The sequence below is a fragment of the Eptatretus burgeri genome, chromosome 9 (assembly GCF_056783735.1).
Source record: "Eptatretus burgeri isolate ZD-2024b chromosome 9, Ebu_testis_v1, whole genome shotgun sequence".
NCBI classification, from domain to species: Eukaryota; Metazoa; Chordata; class Myxini; order Myxiniformes; family Myxinidae; genus Eptatretus; species Eptatretus burgeri.
In genome coordinates, this window is record NC_140969.1 from 27897370 (window position 1) to 27916075 (window position 18706).

The window sequence follows — 18706 nt, forward strand, 5'->3', positions numbered from 1 at the left end:
CGACATAGGTGGAACACGTGGGCAAGACATCTTAACCTTTCTAATTGAAGATAGACAATTAAGGCTCGTCCACCATGGCACTGATACATGTTCAAAAGGTCATGTGCATAGAAACTCTTTCTCAGGCCTAAAACTAACAACTACACACAACCCCAAAACCATAAAACAGCCATCTCGCCTGGACCTTAGGCTCCTGCCAAGGTCAACTAAGGCTCGACCTTAACACTTAAACATTCATTTTATAATTAACATAAATCATAGGAGGCTGTGGAAGGTGAGGCTGTCTCTCACCTACACGAAAACACCAATTTAAAACTATTCCAAAATCATGGCCTTGCCCTCTCCAAGGTATTTGGAGGAGAGAAATGAGCAGAGGATGGGGAGTGAGTGGCACAAAAACACACAGGCCTACCCTAACAAATTTACAACAATTTCTAACTTTGACCACATCCCCCGGTGGACACCGACTGTTTCAGCTTTGGTCATCAGAGCTCAAACCCAAATGAAATTTACCCAGCCAATATGGGACTTTCAAAATGACATATTAATGCAAACGAGGCCTTTCACACATGCAGTGTGTACGTTTTCAGTGACTTGCTTCCATTCGCCAGGACACTTTTAACATGCTGTTGCTCAGACTAAATCTGCAAGTCAAATATGGTTTTTAACATTGTTACAATCCGGATAATTCTGGTCTGAACTTGGTGAGTTGTGTAGCGACCACATCCTTCCCCCACCGCGGAGATTCCTCACTGGATCCTCGTGCCCAAAGTCACATTACCATGCCAAATGAAATATCTGTGCTGGACGAGTGATGTGCTGGAACCAACATTGAATATATCTTATTGTCTGGCCAAGCTACCAACGTCCCGTGTCGCCAGTCCCTTGCGGTTCGTGACTGCGCTAATCTCTATCTCAAGCAGATTCCCCCAGAGCTGCCATAGGGCACCATTGTGAGCAAGCAGAATGAGTTGAGGCAAAGTAAGCTGTCCTTATGCTTCAGACAGACACACACAACTGCAGATGGTATTCGTGACAAAGACAGCAGAGTTCGCTAGCTCAAACCCGTTGTGTTGTTGGAAGAGGAATGGGGCAATGTCCAGGCCTGCAGTCGTTACCGATGCGACAAGGGGGAGGAGGGATATGCCCTCCTCCCCAAGGGGGAGGAGACACAGAGTGGGATCTTTAACATCCAACAGCTAATCCTTGCAGACAGGGGGCCCAGTTTAACGTCCATCGGAGAGACGGCACACACATTGATTAATTACCTTGCCTGCAAAACAACAGAACTATAGTTTATAGCTGGGCTGAGAGTCAAAGTCTGGTTACACAACTCAGAGGGAATTGAAATACTCACTGGAAAGGTTGTTCAATCCCAGTAAAACCTGTTATGCAGCCAATCTACCCGAGAACCCAGATAGGTGCTCATCCAATCACAAAAGGTTATCTGTGCAAAGTTAAGCAGGCCCATCTGGGCTTCATTAAATGTTGATTTCAATTCAGCAACATAACTTTCCACAGATGCTCCAGTCAGATTCTGTGGTGGCAGTACCAATCACCAGTTTGAGCTAACATATACGTAGACCTGGTTCAGCACGGCAGGCTGTCATGTGCTGAGCGGTTACATCACTCACTCCGCAAGCCTCAAGTAGATGCTGCCGATCCAATTTCCTGGGTGGTTCCCTCATCAGGCCTCTGTGGCCATTGGAGCCACCACCAACAAGGTGAAGCCCAGCAACACCCCTGCATGTGGTCCATCTTACCACAAATACTCATATAAAAAGGTGTTCACTAAGACGACCTTGGACCCCTGGCACCACCCCGAGGCTGTGGCTTTGGATGCACCCCAATGGATTCGGACCATCCTGCAGAACTTCCACCAGTGTCCCTGTGCAGACCCGTTCAGCCCAAATAAATATCGAGCTAAACCACACGCTCAAAGTGTCAGGATAACCTCCTTTTGCATAGGGGATTATTTCTCTTGAGGCTGGCCAAAAGGTCTGGGAGTCAACCACATTCAGCTTGAGGATTAGTTATTGCTTCAAACTTTCCAAAAGAACAGGAAGGGGATGAACAAATAGTAAAAAGGATCTATCTCAGAGTGGAGGAAGGGTTGTTGGAGGAGTTACAGACCAAAGGGAAGGAAATAATGTAATCGAGTCAGCAAGAAAAGCAAAGACAGGATAAAGTTCCAGAGCCCACTGATGTTCAGCTGAGTGCATTATAGCAGGGAGAAAAACCGATCTCTTTAATGGTTTACCAAAGGCAGAGTGGATACCAGAGAATTGGAGGGGAGCAAATACAACAGTGTGATTTAATAATAAGTTATTTACACAGAACCTTTCACATGGAGATGTCCCAAAGTGCTTCACAGGAAAATAAAGACAACAAGCTGTAGATATTTTAAAAATAACAAAAAAACAATAAAGGACAGAAAAACAATCCAACATGAGTTTATTGATATAAGTTAATACATGTAAACTACTGCAACAACCCAGAAACAAGAAGTAAAGTGAAGAATGAATTTCATGTCACATAATAATGCACCCAAACCTTTCCTTCAATGGTTAGCATGATATGTGACAAGAGTCATAATAGATTTTCAGAGTAGCCTGAACTTTTTCTGGAAGTACGAAGCATGCTGGAGTAAAAAATAAATAATTATACAGCACCACATATTTTAGAGCTCACTTTAAACTTTCACTCTCAATCTTAGACTTCTCCGAAGTCTTGTTGCTGCACATATCCACTCAAACAAATATACGGATCAACTACAATTTCCTTCATCATCGATTACGAGTATGAGCTTGAAGTAAACCTTTCTTTTGTTCATTGTCGATGCTGAATATCACAATGCTGAGTCTAAAAAGATACCAAAAGAGTTGAAAACATAAAATTTATCAAGAAAAACATTCCATTGAAAATTGAAGTGACAGAATTGAGATGTTGTACGTTTACAGGAGTCGTGAAGGATTTGCTCAGGTCGGTATTAAAATGTCAAGTAAAGTCATTCGAGGCAATGACATTGTCGTGGACCCATTGGCTGGTCAACGTGCCAGCATTGGCTTGCTTGCCTGCATTTGGTGTGGTGCACCTCGGGATGCCTGGTGTGGGAATCACCAGAATGGCAGTTTGTCGTTGGATGATGTCTAAAATTTGTCATTGGATGATGTCTAAAATTGATTGGAACTTGTTGGACATTGTGGTTCCTCGAGTACTGGTTGGCACAGGAGGGGAAAGATTGAAAATTGATGATAAGTGTTATGGATTCGAAACGTGGCACTATGTGTCATCCGGGTAGGTGTGGCAGAGGGCGTCGCATGTTGGAGCATACAGGTACAGGTCGTTCATTATATAAATGGATGAAAGTAAAATGAATTTGCTGTAAACAGATGCCTGGTATTGTCTCAATGGTTAAGGTGGCGGGCTTTGGATCCTAGGATCCTGAGTTCAAATCCCACTCAGCTGTTGAATTAATACCAGGTGAGGTCGACTCTGCCTGTCATCCTTCTGAGGTCAGCAAAATGAGTACCAGCTTGCTCGTATCCTGTGTCAGAGTGGTGACCCCTCCAAGATTGTGCCCAATCGCCCAGGAGACTGCTTAGGCAGCACCAACACTCTGCACAGAGTATGGTCCTGATGGATGGATGGATGGACCCGTTGATGAGGCTTGGCATTGATAAATCTGTCCAGCAGACTTTGAAACACTCCAAATGCCACATTACAAAAAATTCATCAGTGCCATTAAAGGTCTTGCCTTGGACTGGATAAAGTACACTTGTAAAAACTGTTTACAGGGTATGCTCACCAAATCAAACTGCAGAGGAGTGATGTACTATTCTGAACACCCTCACCGAATATTCTGAACACCATTCCATGCCAACACACTTAGTGTTGCCCAAATGACAATCAGATTTTGATGAAGATATTTTCAACAAGAGTGGCACTTGGTAGAGTGCATACCTCTGCCAGGCTGAGTAGTTTACATTTTGTATCCCACTGATATACGGATGCAGATCCGGCCTCTTAACCAAACGCTAATCACCTTGTGCTTGTCACCTACCCAACTCATCCACCAAGTCTTGTCATAATCCATCCACAACTTTTTGAGATACCATGCTATATATATCGTTTTTGGCTCCATCTTTCAATGATGAAGAATCACTTGGTAAATTAAAACATTCTCATATCTCAATCTGGATCCGGATGCAAATCTTCCCCAAAATCCAATCAATTCCTCCTTGTCACAAATTGAGCCCAAAGTGATCAACATAGCAATTTTGGGCAATCAGGACAACCAATTGGTCTCAAATTGAAAAGGCCAGATTTTTTGAGTGCAACACAATTAACCTTTTCAAAGTCCATGAAATAATTTAAATTTATAGGTTAACCTAAACTTTCCCCGTCACAAGGGACAGATACTTTTGCGAGAAACTAAATAAAATGTTCAAAATGTACAATAAGGAATTACTCTGACAACCAGTATGGGCATTCGGTGAACCTCAAACACCAAATCCATAACTTGTGTAACACTTGTGAATTGTGTAAAACAAAATGTCTGTTTTCAGATAGCAGTGATTTGAAAATTGCAAAAGCTGCACAGTTTATATGGGCAGATTTTGAAACCTTGAGCCAATAATATCGACAAGGAAACACACAGAACTTGGACGAAGGAGGAGGCCATTCGGCCCATCATGCATGTGCTACCTCTGCACGACGTTAATTCAATATATTAGTTTATCCTCACTATAATTCATGGACCAGTGTTTGTGGGTTTGTTTGTCGCCCTACTCCTCCTACAGTTCTGGCCCAATTACATCCAGATTTGCTGATATTACAAGTCCCCACGTTTTCCAGTACAGTGAGGTGTTTTGAATTATAAGCAGTAGGTATGTTTTTGCTGCATGCACGTAACACGGGTTATTTATTTTTGCTTATGCATAGCTGTCACTTGCCTATACACTGCCCAAATAAAGATATGCATCAGAAGAACATGTTGCATGCCCAGAACAAGATCGCCCGTAGGGCGGGTACTCTGCTAGTCAACTTAAATTCACCCAGGAAGGTGTTAGGGTGGACAAGTGGAGATGAGAACAGTGTTTGTTTGTGTATGTATGTGTGATTTTATTTATATATATATATATATATATATATATATATATATATATATATACATATATATACATACATATATATACATACATATATATATACATACATATATATATACATACATATATATATACATACACATATATATATATATATATATATACATACACATATATACATATATATATACATACATATATATACATACATATATATACATACATATATATACATACATATATATACATATATATATACATATACATACATATATACATATACATATACATACATATACATACATATATATACATACATATATATATATATATATATATATACATATATATATACATACATATATATATATATATATACATATATATATATATACATATATATATATATATATATATATATATATATATATATATATATATATATATATACATATATATATACATATATATATATATATATATATATATATATATATACATATATATATACATACATACATACATATATATATATATACATATATATATATACATACATACATACATATATATATATACATATATATATATATACATATATATATATATATATATATATATATATACATATACATATATACATATATATATATATACATAGTACTTAAAAAGTTCTTGTTTATTTTATTTTTGGGGTTTGTGTATTGGGGGCAAGAAGGGGGAGGTGAACACGGTTGTAAAATGAGGAATGAATAGACAGAGAACACATTCACCTTTTGATGAGACACTCACAGACATCACCATTATGATATAGGTACCAATGACCGATCTGTACCTCAGCTACCGACCATTCCTACCAATGTCCATGTAACCTCCTTCTCCAATGTATCTGAACTAGGTACCTATCTAACTCAAATGTAAACTTATCTACTGTGTCTCCTCCCACTACCTTTCCAGGGAGACCATTCCATGCATCAACTCCTCTTTCAGTGAAAGACCCTTGCCTTACTACAGTCTCAACTGCCCTCCTTTATCTGAATGGGGTTAAATGCACCACTGAAGTGCTTGAAGTGCATTTAACCCAAACAAGAATGTTTGGTTGGGGGTTGCTCTGTACAATACATAACCACATCCAAATACCATTCATTGAACGAGACAACAAAAACATAGAAAACCAAAAAGGAAATCCTTTTTTTTACGGCGACGTAACATGCTGTGGTGGATGTTCCACGGAGTTCACAAAAGAAGGTTTGGAGTAGTTGAACATCAGGAAGTCAATCTTGTACAGCTCAAAGAGTTTCAGGCGCTCCATAGCCGTGATGTTTTCAAAGAAGCGTGCCGTCATCGCATGTGTAGTACGAGTTCTAACAGAACGCAAGGGAAAGCGTGTCACATTGTCCATACCAACGTGGCGCAAGATCAATGCCGCGTCCTCGTTGAGCGTTTCATATTTTCCGATGAGGTTGTAATGAATCTGACACGGACTACACAGCGAAGTGGCACGTTCCCAGTGCTCGTTTAATTCTCGCTCGTGACGGGTGCGTGGGTCCAACAGGTAGCGCACAAATTCACTGAAGTGCACGTCGGCCCCTCGACGCAATGCTGTAGCCGTGGCATTGGCGCGATAGCGACGCACAATGTGCGTGCCATAGCGCTGGTGAAACGCACGATTGTACGGGCGAGTGAATTTGTTTCTGTAGGCGGAGACGAGGCGCTCAAAGGGCTCACGCACAAACATGAACTTGATGTACGAGGAAAGACGCCAGGCGACTTCGTTTGGTGGGAAATCTGAGAGTAGGCGTAAACTTCCTGGAGCGTGTGCCTGAGCAGCAGGAATTGAGAGTGGGTTACTTGAGCTAGCACGCCCTGAAAGAACCATGAAAATACGCTTCCAGTTCGTGCAAGCCACTTTTGGGACGTAGCAGTACAGTAGACCGTGAAAATCGTCAACGATCAAATGACGCAGTGTGTTGAGAGGCAATCCATTGCTGGGACCTGATTGTCCAGCAGCAGAGCAAGCCTGTTGCAACACTGTCAGCCGCTCACGATGCATCCTCTTCAATTCTGCAACATGCATTTGCAGTGACTGCAAACACGTCACAGGGACAAAGTGAACGGGACATAATTTATAATACAATATTATGTGTAAATATTTTCAAGTGTATTACATCAATCTTTCCCGGCAGAACCGTGGCACTTGGAGGCCCCAAATTTTGGATGGAGGTACTTCAGAATCTGGGCAAGGTTTTGAGCTTCCACACGTTGGCCTTGGCATACATTTTGAGGCCAAAGGCTGCTATAACATGGATATTGGGATGTGGGGTCAGGCAGTTCTGCATGCAAAAGGTAACCACCATGAGGTCAATAACTCTATCGCTTTTCAATGTCCAACATGTCACGAAACCACCGCCGGGAAAAGCTCACTCAGCCGGGCCAGCGCCAGGTATCACCTGCTCGTAATAAAAAATAAACTTTGATGCAACAGGAGATCATTAGGCTCATCAAAGCCTGCGCTATTATTACCAACCTAGGGTTGGTTTGTTCATGCTCTATCCTTTTTAAATGCTGAGCATCAAGCAAGGAAGGGGCACATACTTTAACATCTTTGGTATGACTCGGCTGGGTTTCGAACGAGCAACCTCCCAGACTCAGAGCAGATGCTCCAACCGTGACACCACTTAGTTTGGTTGAAAGGCATCCCTGGTGGATCGTCTTTCATACCACAAAATGGTTCCTCGATTCAAATCATAAATAGCAAAGCAGGACATCTGATAATCACATGTTACGCATGAGGAAATGTCAATAGCAGTCAAACATTTTGATGTGTACATATCATGCAAGACCAAATCGCAGGATCCATCCATTGGGACCATACTCTGTGCAGAGCATTGGTGCTGCTTAAGCAGTTACCTTGGCTATCAGGAACAATCCTGGACGCGTCGCCACTCCGACACAGTATACCAGCATGCTGGCACTCATTTTTCCGACCTCGGAAGGATGGCAGGTTGAGTTAACCCCATCGCAGGATGTGTTGTTTTAAATCATTCTTGCTCAACACAGAAAATGTGAAAATGGATCTTCAGAGAGCCCCGTGTACTGCAGTTTAGAAATGTAGGTGGTGATGAGGGGAGATGGGCTAAACCATTCTGCCAGATCATATGCAATAGATAGATGTCCTTCGTTCATTATCCTTGAACTTACGGTCGATGACTATTCATAACCTCCTTGATCCTCATAATATCCTTGTTGAAGGCCCCTTCACGAGCCTTGGACAATGCAAATGAAAAAAGTTGTAAAAGCAGTTTGGCACAGAATCCCACATGATGCTCCCTGGCTTTGTGTTGTAAAGCAAATTGTTCTCAGAATCCTTTTGTGGGTTCTGGATTTTCCAGCGTCAGGAAGATTTCCCGTCACCGTATGACTCAACGAGGGTCCAGGATGCCAGAAGGAACATTTCCAAAATGCTCGGTCAGCCACGTCAGCGGAGATTGGCACAAAGTGTTCAGTGTTTGCGTGCTTGTACCCCCCCCCCCCCCCACATTTCACAGCCCGTGGAGAGTTCACACAGATGAAAATCACAGAGACAAGGACATTGACATGATGGACAAAGTAACATGGAACATGAGATGCAAATGATTGTCCGCATGCTTAGAAAACAGAGGCCTCCCTTTTGGAAAACTACAAACCTTACGAATGTCGGAGGATGCAGGGAGGTCCTGCGATGGATGCTGCATTGGTCTGGGCCATGACTGTCCGAATGCAGGACCTTTGGCCACAACTGCAAATAAAAGACAGGAAATCGGATGTAAATTCATTTTTAACGATGGTGCTCATTGCATGAGGTTTTTGAAATCTGATTTCATTTTGAACCAAATAAGCTTGGTGTTGGCTTAATGGTTGAGGTGGCTGGCTTAAGATCTTAGGGCCTTGAGTTTGAGCCCCTGTTTAACCGTTAAATAACACCAGGTGGGTTGACTCAGCCTGTCATCCTTCTGATATTGGCAAAATGAGTATCAACTTCCTGGGAATGGGGTGGCACTGTGCATCAGCAGCACAGATGTGCTCCCAGTAGAGCAATGGGCTGGATTCGAAAAAAAAAATTCTGAACCAACGTTTTACACAGATCACGAGTGAATGTAAACACCAGAAACATATGAACACAGACAGGTATGTTGTACCACGTGAACAGCTTGCAAGTTTGTTATTGAAGTTAAAGGTCATTGGTCAAACCCTAATGCGTGGCTCTTAAACATTCAGAACAAATTGAGTCAGACAACCTGACAATTCGTGCAAGAATTTAAAATGACATTTTCCCCTTAATTGGTCCATACATTCATTTCACGCGTTTGATGAGATCGTCTATCGTAGTCATCAGTCTCTCATACTCCTTTGTCTATTTTAGAAGGCTTGCTTGGGTCACAAAACATTTCATTTATTTTTGGATTTAGTTGTTTGTTATTTTTTTAAGCATGCTTACACTATGAACTCATCAGCAGCTTATGGAAGGTGGAAGTGGTGCATGAGCCAGAATGACCATCTAGGGAAGTGTTTCAACCATAGTAAATATCGAATCCATGGAAATACATTGCCACAGGCTGTTCAGGATGTTGTGCAAATAATCTTTAAAGCTAACAGTAGCTTAAAATGAAGGTTATAAGGAAAAGAGACAGCAAACTCCACACCAGCATGTACATCTGAACAGCTATTGTGTTTTTTTTAATTTGTATACAAAGACAAGGTGAGTGGAAGAGCGAGAACATAGAACGGAAAAAGATGTAACAGAACAAAAGGAACAGAAGATGGAAGGGGATTGGGGTTTGGGGGGGGGGGGGAACGCACCAACAAGTAAGGTTCGAGTGACAATAGAGGCCGACTTGGACAAATAAAGGATGTGGGGAAGAATAAGGGGTAGGGGAGAACCACTTCACCATGCTGTGTATTTGAGATACCTGGACAAAGTAATGCTATTACAACAAACATGCACCTTGGCATGGCAAAGCTCATAACCTTGGGGTGGCATACCTCCTCCGCCTCAGGGTGGCATACCTCCTCCGCCTCAGGGAGGCATACCCCCTCCGCCTCGGGGCGGAGTGATCGCGCAGGAAAAATAGCGAAGGGGTGGAGTAATCGTGAGGTAAAAAGAGTGAAGGGGTGGAGTAATCGTGAGGTAAAAAGAGTGAAGGGGTGGAGTAATCGTGAGGTAAAAAGAGTGAAGGGGCGGAGTAATCGTGAGGTAAAAAGAGTGAAGGGGCGGAGTAATCGTGAGGTAAAAAGAGTGAAGGGGCGGAGTAATCGTGAGATAAAAGAGTGAATGGGCGGAGTAATTGTGAGGTAAAAAGAGTGAAGGGGCGGAGTAATCGTGAGGTAAAAAGAGTGAAGGGGCGGAGTAATCATGAGATAAAAAGAGTGAAGGGGCGGAGTAATCGTGAGGTAAAAAGAGTGAAGGGGCGGAGTAATCATGAGATAAAAACAGTGAAGGGGTGGAGTAATCGTGAGGTAAAAAGAGTGAAAGGGCGGAATTATCGTGAGGTAAAAAGAGTGAAGGGGCGGAGTAATCGTGAGGTAAAAAGAGTGAAGGGGCGGAGTAATCGTGAGGTAAAAAGAGTGAAGGGGCGGAGTGATCGTGAGGTAAAAAGAGTGAAGGGGCGGAGTAATCGTGAGGTAAAAAGAGTGAAGGGGCGGAGTAATTGTGAGGTAAAAAGAGTGAAGGGGCGGAGTAATCGTGAGATAAAAGAGTGAATGGGCGGAGTAATCGTGAGGTAAAAAGAGTGAAGGGGCGGAGTAATCGTGAGGTAAAAAGAGTGAAGGGGCGGAGTAATCGTGAGGTGAAAAGAGTGAAGGGGCGGAGTAATCGTGAGGTAAAAAGAGTGAAGGGGCGGAGTAATCGTGAGGTAAAAAGAGTGAAGGGGCGGAGTAATCGTGAGGTGAAAAGAGTGAAGGGGCGGAGTAATCGTGAGGTAAAAAGAGTGAAGGGGCGGAGTAATCGTGAGGTAAAAAGAGTGAAGGGGCGGAGTAATCATGAGATAAAAACAGTGAAGGGGTGGAGTAATCGTGAGGTAAAAAGAGTGAAAGGGCGGAGTAATCGTGAGGTAAAAAGAGTGAAGGGGCGGAGTAATCGTGAGGTAAAAAGAGTGAAGGGGCGGAGTGATCGTGAGGTAAAAAGAGTGAAGGGGCGGGTTATCGTGAGGTAAAAAGAGTGAAGGGGCGGAGTGATCGTGAGGTAAAAAGAGTGAAGGGGCGGGTTATCGTGAGGTAAAAAGAGTGAAGGGGCGGAGTAATCTTGAGATAAAAAGAGTGAAGGGGTGGAGTAATCGTGAGGTAAAAAGAGTGAAGGGGCGGAGTAATCGTGAGGTAAAAAGAGTGAAGGGGCGGAGTAATCGTGAGGTAAAAAGAGTGAAAGGGCGGAGTAGGTCTTATAGCTAGGTCTAATTATATCTCCATTTTCCATTCAATCTATCTATTCATTCCAACTCCTTCCTCTTATTCAGGAAATAAATCCAAGTAGGCACCTTACCCAAACGGCCGCCTGTGAAAAACCACAGCGACAACCTCCACCACCAGACTGCATGGGACGTGTGCAGTACGATGAAAAACCCTCCACTATAAGAATACTGTCCTTGCGGTGGCCAACAAAAGCATCAACACCATGATGAAAAGCTCTCCACTGAGAGAATACTGTCTCACGAAGGCCGAGAAAAGCATTGATCAAGACCACGATGAAATACCCTCCACTGCGAGAATACTGCCTCGCGGTGGTTAAGGAAAGCATCAACACCACGATAACAGACCCGCACGCAGCCCCATGATAAATACCATTGCACTGTACGGGACGTGCATGGCACACATCTTTGTTCGGATCTGCGTGCTAGTTCACAACAGCGTCTTACCATCGATCTTCGCTCGCCACCGCAGCCACCAATATCTCCTGCAGACGGCAGACATCTTCTCGCAACTCCACCTTGATGCATTCGCCACCAAGCAGAGGCATGCTGTATGGCACAGATCCCTCGGGCCGCATGGCGTACGGACAGAATATGCGCATTGATCAGCGCAAACCACAGCGTGCCGGCAGTGCCCGAGCGGGCATGTGGGGCAGCCGCAACTCTCGGCCAGTCGCCAGAGCACAGCCCGGGAGTTCGGTCCAAGGCGATTCATATCATGGAGTTCGGAGCGGGACAATTCCGCAGCTCAGCCATGTCTCGCCAGATGTAAAATGAGGCTGCTTCCGGCCGTGGTGCCCAGGCCGTGCGGTGGCCGGGGTCCAATGGGAGCACCCAATTTGAGTGACGACGCATCGCTTCGGGTCATCGCCCCTACCCTACACCATGGACCTTATAAAAGACGATTACGAAGCCATACCAGCGCGCTCACCTTGCATCAAAAGCTGTGATCTCTACATTCGCTGCTGGCTCCACCCACCCCCCTGATTCCGCCTGCCTCTCGCTGCAGGCTCCACCCACCCACCTGGCTCCACCTATTGATTCTCGTCCGCTGGCTTCACCGACCGCATTATCGTGTGCTGGCTCCACCTACCGCCCTTTCTTGCCTGACGGCCCCATCTATTCTCTGGACCGTTGCACGTGCTGAGCCAGGCACCATAACCAAGCAGGAGACAACGTGCCTACTCTCAAGGAGGGATCGCACAGCGGAGCATCCCCCAAAGTGGACTGGGTAGCGTGGCCGGCCAACCGTGCAAGGTATTGCGAGACCGTTAGCCCTCATCTCCTCTCCTTTCACATGATTATCTCCTCTTTATCGGGGTGTGTTGAGTGTGTGTGTGTGTGTGTGTGTGTGTGTGTGTGTGTGTGTGTGTGTGTGTGTGTGTGTGTGTGTGTGTGTGTGTGTGTGTGTGTGTGTGTGTGTGTGTGTGTGTGTGTGCGCGCGCGCGTGTCATGGCGTCTGTCCTTGCTTAAGTTAAGAGTGTATAAGAATTATACCGGAATAACTCTGCTCTGTGTCTGCTTATGTAAGTTGCTTGCCTTCATCTCACCTCACAAATTCCTTACTGTCCCTGCTTACATGCAACAATAAATATATTCTTTGTGCCACATATTTTTCCTCGCCTGCCTTTAATAAATGATTGTGTAGAAATGTTCCCAGTTCGTTTTAGTCTTTTCTTTCATTGATCCAGCATGGTCCGTATCCTAACCTAGCCGGGACTTTATTTCCAACGATCTGTTCCTTTTATCCGGTACGTCCTTGGCAGTGTCGCTCGGCTTCATCTGACCCGGTAAGGTGACCCGGTTTGGAAAAGGCGTACCGAGGGCGTGTTCCCCAGTAATTAGGTCACGTGATTAATTTCGGTAAATGGTTTAGACGGAGGACCCTTGGTCACGTGGTTGAGTTATTGGCGTTCAAGGTCGGTTAGTGACGCCGCATCACGGAGTTATCCGTGTGCGACGGAGTCTGATGGGAACCCGAGATAGTCCCCCCCCCCTTCGTGGTCTTCTCGCCCGACCCCGGGTCACAATACATTCCTTCCTCAATGATGCAACAATCATTTGTTGGGCTATCCACCTCGTCAACAGAACATGAAGTTGCAAAGAACATTCACCTGAAACATATTTATACATTTGGTAAACTGAATGGATGGAAAGTGAAATTCTAAATTGATAATGATCAACTTTGTTGTGAGAGCACACGGTATGACGTCACGTGATCCATATTACATATTAAAAAAGTGCATTTCTTCTTGTCCATGTCCCTTTAAAATACAAAAAGTGCAGAACAATGAGAATATACAATCAGCATCAGACGGAGGGAGGGCGAAAGCTGAAGGTTCACCGAGGGCGCCAAATCCCCTTGCACCGACTCTTGTCAAAACACAGAACGGGTTGAGGTAAATATGGTTGAAAATTTGACGAAATGAGGGAAGGCGGACGGTGTACGGCTCTCTATGCATATCAGTATACGGTATGGGACAACATGCAGGCGTATGGTGTGGGCGTTTGAGGATGCATGAGGTGATGTGAAGCATGAGGTGATGTGAAGCATGTGGTGATGTGAAGCATGAGGTGATGTAAAGCATGAGGTGATGTGAAGCATGTGGTGATGTGAAGCATGAGGTGATGTGAAGCATGAGGTGATGTGAAGCATGAGGTGATGTGAAGCATGTGGTGACGTGAAGCATGAGGTGACGTGAAGCATGAGGTAATGTGAAGCATGAGGTGATGTGAAGCATGTGGTGATGTGAAGCATGTGGTGATGTGAAGCATGAGGTGATGTGAAGCATGTGGTGATGTGAAGCATGAGGTGATGTGAAGCATGTGGTGCGAGCCGCCTCCACCGGGGTGAGCTGGTGGTTCACAGTATGGCGACGCTGCGCACCGACCTTGCAGGTAGAAAACCAAGAGTCCCAGGCAGGAGCCGCAGATGACGGCGGTAAACGTGCACACGTAAGTCGTGCGCATTGTGCTCGGGCGGATCGGAGAATTACGGCGCGAAGATGAGGAAAATGTGAGGAAGAAGAAGAACGGAAAATGTTGCAAATGTGATACTCTCGCGCCGCAAGATGCGACGATTACACAACGTGTGAGGAGATCCAAGCGGGATCGCTACGAAGGGACGGATGATCCTATCATCCCGCCTCGAACCTCAGGATAAACGCGATCCACCGTCCAGCCATTCCTCTTCTTCTTCTTCATTACAGTGCATAGAGACGTCAATTGGAGCCAGACCTCTTGACCGTGGGAAAGGACGGACAGATCTGGAGTCGGTCGGAGGAGCGGCGACGGAAATGGCGCGAGAGCAGCGCAAGCGGAGCCGTTGCCACCAACTCCACTCCACTCAACTCCGCCTCTTCCTCTTTTCAGCGCTTTACCTCAGCCCTTCCAACGAATGCTGCAGCGCGGGAGGGGCGACGATCGAGTCAAGAGTGCGACGAATACGGACGGTTTGTACTGTACACCCAAACCCGGGGCCCGACGGAACGTGACCGTGATGTTCGGATGGCAGAGGCTGCACGTTTCACACAAACCCCCATTACTCATGTTTGGTTCGATCGGGTGATTAAACATGACGTTCCACTTCCTGAGATGGAGTTATCATCATCCATTCGGCGCACTGAGCACAGTTTGGGAAGTTTTACACTCGAGTGACGATCTCCACGTCGGAAGTGAAGTGTCACGTGGTGCTGTCGTTCCTCGTTTCATATACTCGATACGTACATACCACCGTGACGACCATCATCAATCTCACTGTCGTGTAGTGTCAGCCTGGGAACGATCCCACAAGTCTTTCACGAACCGGCTGGCCAGGCCTGACATCGAGGGTCAGCCTGGAAATGATCCCACAAGTCTTTCACGAACCGGCTGGCCAGGCCTGACATGTAGGGTCAGCCTGGAAATGATCCCACAAGTCTTTCACGAACCGGCTGGCCAGACTTGACATTTGAAAGAACAAGTAGCAGTCATTTGTTTTAGTTAGCCGGCGATAGCTCGCCACCCTCATCACAAAGGACACCGTGTGATCTTTAATATCCACCAACTAATGCTGGCAGACGTAACGCCCAGCTTAACGTACATCCGAGGAACGGCGCACACATTGATGGATCACCCTGCCTGTGATGCACCAGGATGGCTGTTTATGGTTGGGGCAGCCGCGATGGGAGTGCACGTACCTCTGTTTTTGTGTAAAGACACCTTGGGACCTGTAAGGTAAATGAACCTTGAGCAGATATCATAACCCAACTTCGAGGAACGATCACTAATGGATAAAACCATTTATAATTAACTTTCTATACCGTCAAGGCAACTTCACCAACTTTCAAAGTTACTTAATGAGAGCCTCCAGTTAACTTTACAAATGATGAAAATGGGAAAATCTCAACAAAGTATACTAACGAACAATCCTTATTTAATTGAACAATCAACTTGACAAAACCCAAAACAGTTTGGATGAAATGTTTTAACTAGTTCTCCAACTCGGAATCTGTGACGAACTTGAACCGATTAAATAAATTAGGGATTAAGCAAAAATTTATTAATGCAAGAGATCATTTGTATCACAGATTCACAACTGAGGCTCTGGAAACCATCATGGCATTGGAGGAACAAATCCAGTTACGAGCTGCGGAGTGGAGTATTGTGCGATGAGAGAATGTACATTATATATTTTACAAGCAAATACAACTCATCGCTTCGCTAACGAGGAAATATTACAGGTGTGGGGGGGGGTGAGTAAGAAGGAGGGAGAGAGGAGGGGAGGGTTGTGTGAGAGGAGGGAGGGTTGTGTGAGGGGAGGGAGGAAGACTGAGGAGGGGTGGGGGAATGGAAGGCAGCGTGAGGGGAGGGCAAAGGAAGGCAGTGTGAGGGGAGGGTCCATCCATCCACCAATTGGGACCATACTCTGTACAGAGCATAGATGCTGCCAAGGCAGTCTCCTGGGCTATTGGGCACAATCCTGGATGGGTCACCACTCCGACACAGGACACTTGAATGGCTCAATCATCCAAGCAAGCTGGTACTCATTTTGCCAACCTTGGAAGGATGCCAGGCTGAGTCAACCCCACCGAGTATTAATTCAACGGCTAAGCAGGATTTGAACTGAACTCAGGACCCTAGGATCCCAAGCCCACCACCTTAACCATTAAGCCAACACGAGGCATAATTACACGAGTCTGCAGAGAATTACTCTTCAATACACGAGTAAAAACTACAGTTGGTAACAGTTCCAATTACAGTCATCTGTGGTGAATTACTCCTTTATAATAGAGTTAAAACTATAGTGGTTACAGTTGTAATTAAACTATAATTGGTAAAACTATAGATGGTTAATGAGTTAAAACTAAAGTTGGGTACAGTTCAAATTAATCCGTCCAGACATAATCACTGTCCGGATACCTGTGGAGATAACTGATGTCCTGGTACATGCAGAGATAGCCACCTTCCGGATATGTGCCGAGGTAATCACCGTCCGGGCATAACCACCGTCCAGATACATGTCGAGACAACCACAGTTAGGACACATGCAGCAATAACCACCGTTTAGACAGTGTGGAGATGACCACCATCTGGAGACAGGTGAAGATAACCACCGTTCGGCTACGTGCAGAGATAACCACCGTTTGGATACGTGTGAAGATAATCACCATTCGGGTACGTGCAGCAATAACCATTTGGAAACGTGTGGACATAACCACCGTTCGGATACGTGCGGAGATAACCACCGTTCGGATACGTGCAGAGATAACCACCGTTCAGATACGTGCAGAGATAACCGTTCGGGTACATGTGGAGATAACCACCGTTCGGATACATGCGGAGATAACCACTGTTCAGAGACGTGTGGAGAGAATAACTATTCTGACATGTGCGGAGATAACCACCATCTGGACACGTCCAGAGATAACCACTGTCCAGACAGGACACGTGCAAAGATAAACACCGGCTGGACAGGACCCATGCGGAGATAAACACCATCTGGACAGGACACGTGCGGAGATAACCACCGTTCGGATATGTGCAGAGATAACCACCATTTGGATATTTGTGGAGATAACCACCGTCTGGACAGGACAAGTGCAGAGATAAACACTGTCTGGACAGGACACGAACGGAGATAAATACTGTTTGTATACGTGTGGAGATAACCATTCTGACACATGTAGAGATAACCACCGTCCAGACACAAGCGGAGATAACCACCATCGAGACAGGACACGTGCGGAGATAAACACGGCCTGGGCAGGACACGTGCGGAGATAACCACCGTCCGGGGGTGTGCGGAGATAACTACCATCCGGACAAGACACTGCGGAGATAAACACCGTCTGGACAGGACACCTGCGGAGATAAACACCGTCTGGACAGGACGTGTGGAAATAACCACTGTCCGGATACATCCGGAGATAACCACTGTTTGGATAAGTGCAGACATAACTACTGTCTGGATATGTGCAGAGATAACCACCATCTGGATATGTGTGGAGACAACCACCATCCAGATATGTTCAGAGACAGAGGGAGAGAGGGTGAAAGGGTGAGAGGAAGAGTGGTGGGAGATAGAGAGAGAGGGGGTGAGGGAGAGGAGGGGAGGATAGAGAGAGAGAGAGAGAGAGAGAGAGAGAGAGAGAGAGAGAGAGAGAGAGAGAGAGAGAGAGAGAGAGAGAGAGAGAGAGAGAGAGAGAGAGAGAGAGAGAGATGGGAAAGGGGTGGGGGGGTGTGAGAGGGGGAGGATTCTGGCAGTTGTGACACCCAGTTTAATGGCACACACAATGATGAATCACCCTGCCTGTGAAACACCGGGATGACAGTTTATAGCTGGGTCGCGATTCCATCCCAGGCTACACAGTTTAGAGCGCGGAGCATGCGTTCCTCTCAGCTATCCTGCCGTGTTGTTAACGAAACATTTCATTTTGTTTTTTTTATTTGTATTCATCTATACCGAAGTGATGGGTCGTATAATGAAAGAATATCATACAAAAGAGAAATTGCACATTTTCAATGAGCCAGCCATTGCCCAATACATTGCAGAACAAGGTGGGGCCAACGCAGGCAAGTGCCTCCTGAACATTGTTCAAGTTGATCGACATACAGTATTCAGTGACAGTGCAAATATTGTAGAGCGCTCGCCAAGTAGCTTAAACACTCCAAAGA

The 18706-nt window shown here is 45.2% G+C and overlaps 2 protein-coding genes across 4 annotated transcripts in view; both read right to left on the reverse strand.

Moving 5' to 3' along the window:
* LDLRAD2 (low density lipoprotein receptor class A domain containing 2) overlaps positions 1-18706 on the reverse strand; it is an 814009-nt gene that overhangs the window by 53914 nt on the left and 741389 nt on the right. The window lies entirely within an intron of this gene.
* On the reverse strand, positions 5776-15201 carry LOC147019781 (carbohydrate sulfotransferase 11-like). 2 transcript variants are annotated; one of them, XM_085894521.1, is made up of 3 exons: positions 14705-15201; positions 8798-8889; positions 5776-7197 (listed from the first exon to the last, which is right to left on the reverse strand). In XM_085894521.1, the coding sequence occupies exons 2-3, from the start codon at positions 8843-8845 to the stop codon at positions 6307-6309; spliced, it is 939 nt and encodes a 312-aa protein (XP_085750647.1). In that variant the 5' UTR covers positions 8846-8889; positions 14705-15201; the 3' UTR covers positions 5776-6306. The 2 variants fall into 2 exon arrangements, with proteins under 2 accessions (XP_085750647.1, XP_085750646.1); XM_085894520.1 differs by having other exon boundaries at positions 14443-15201.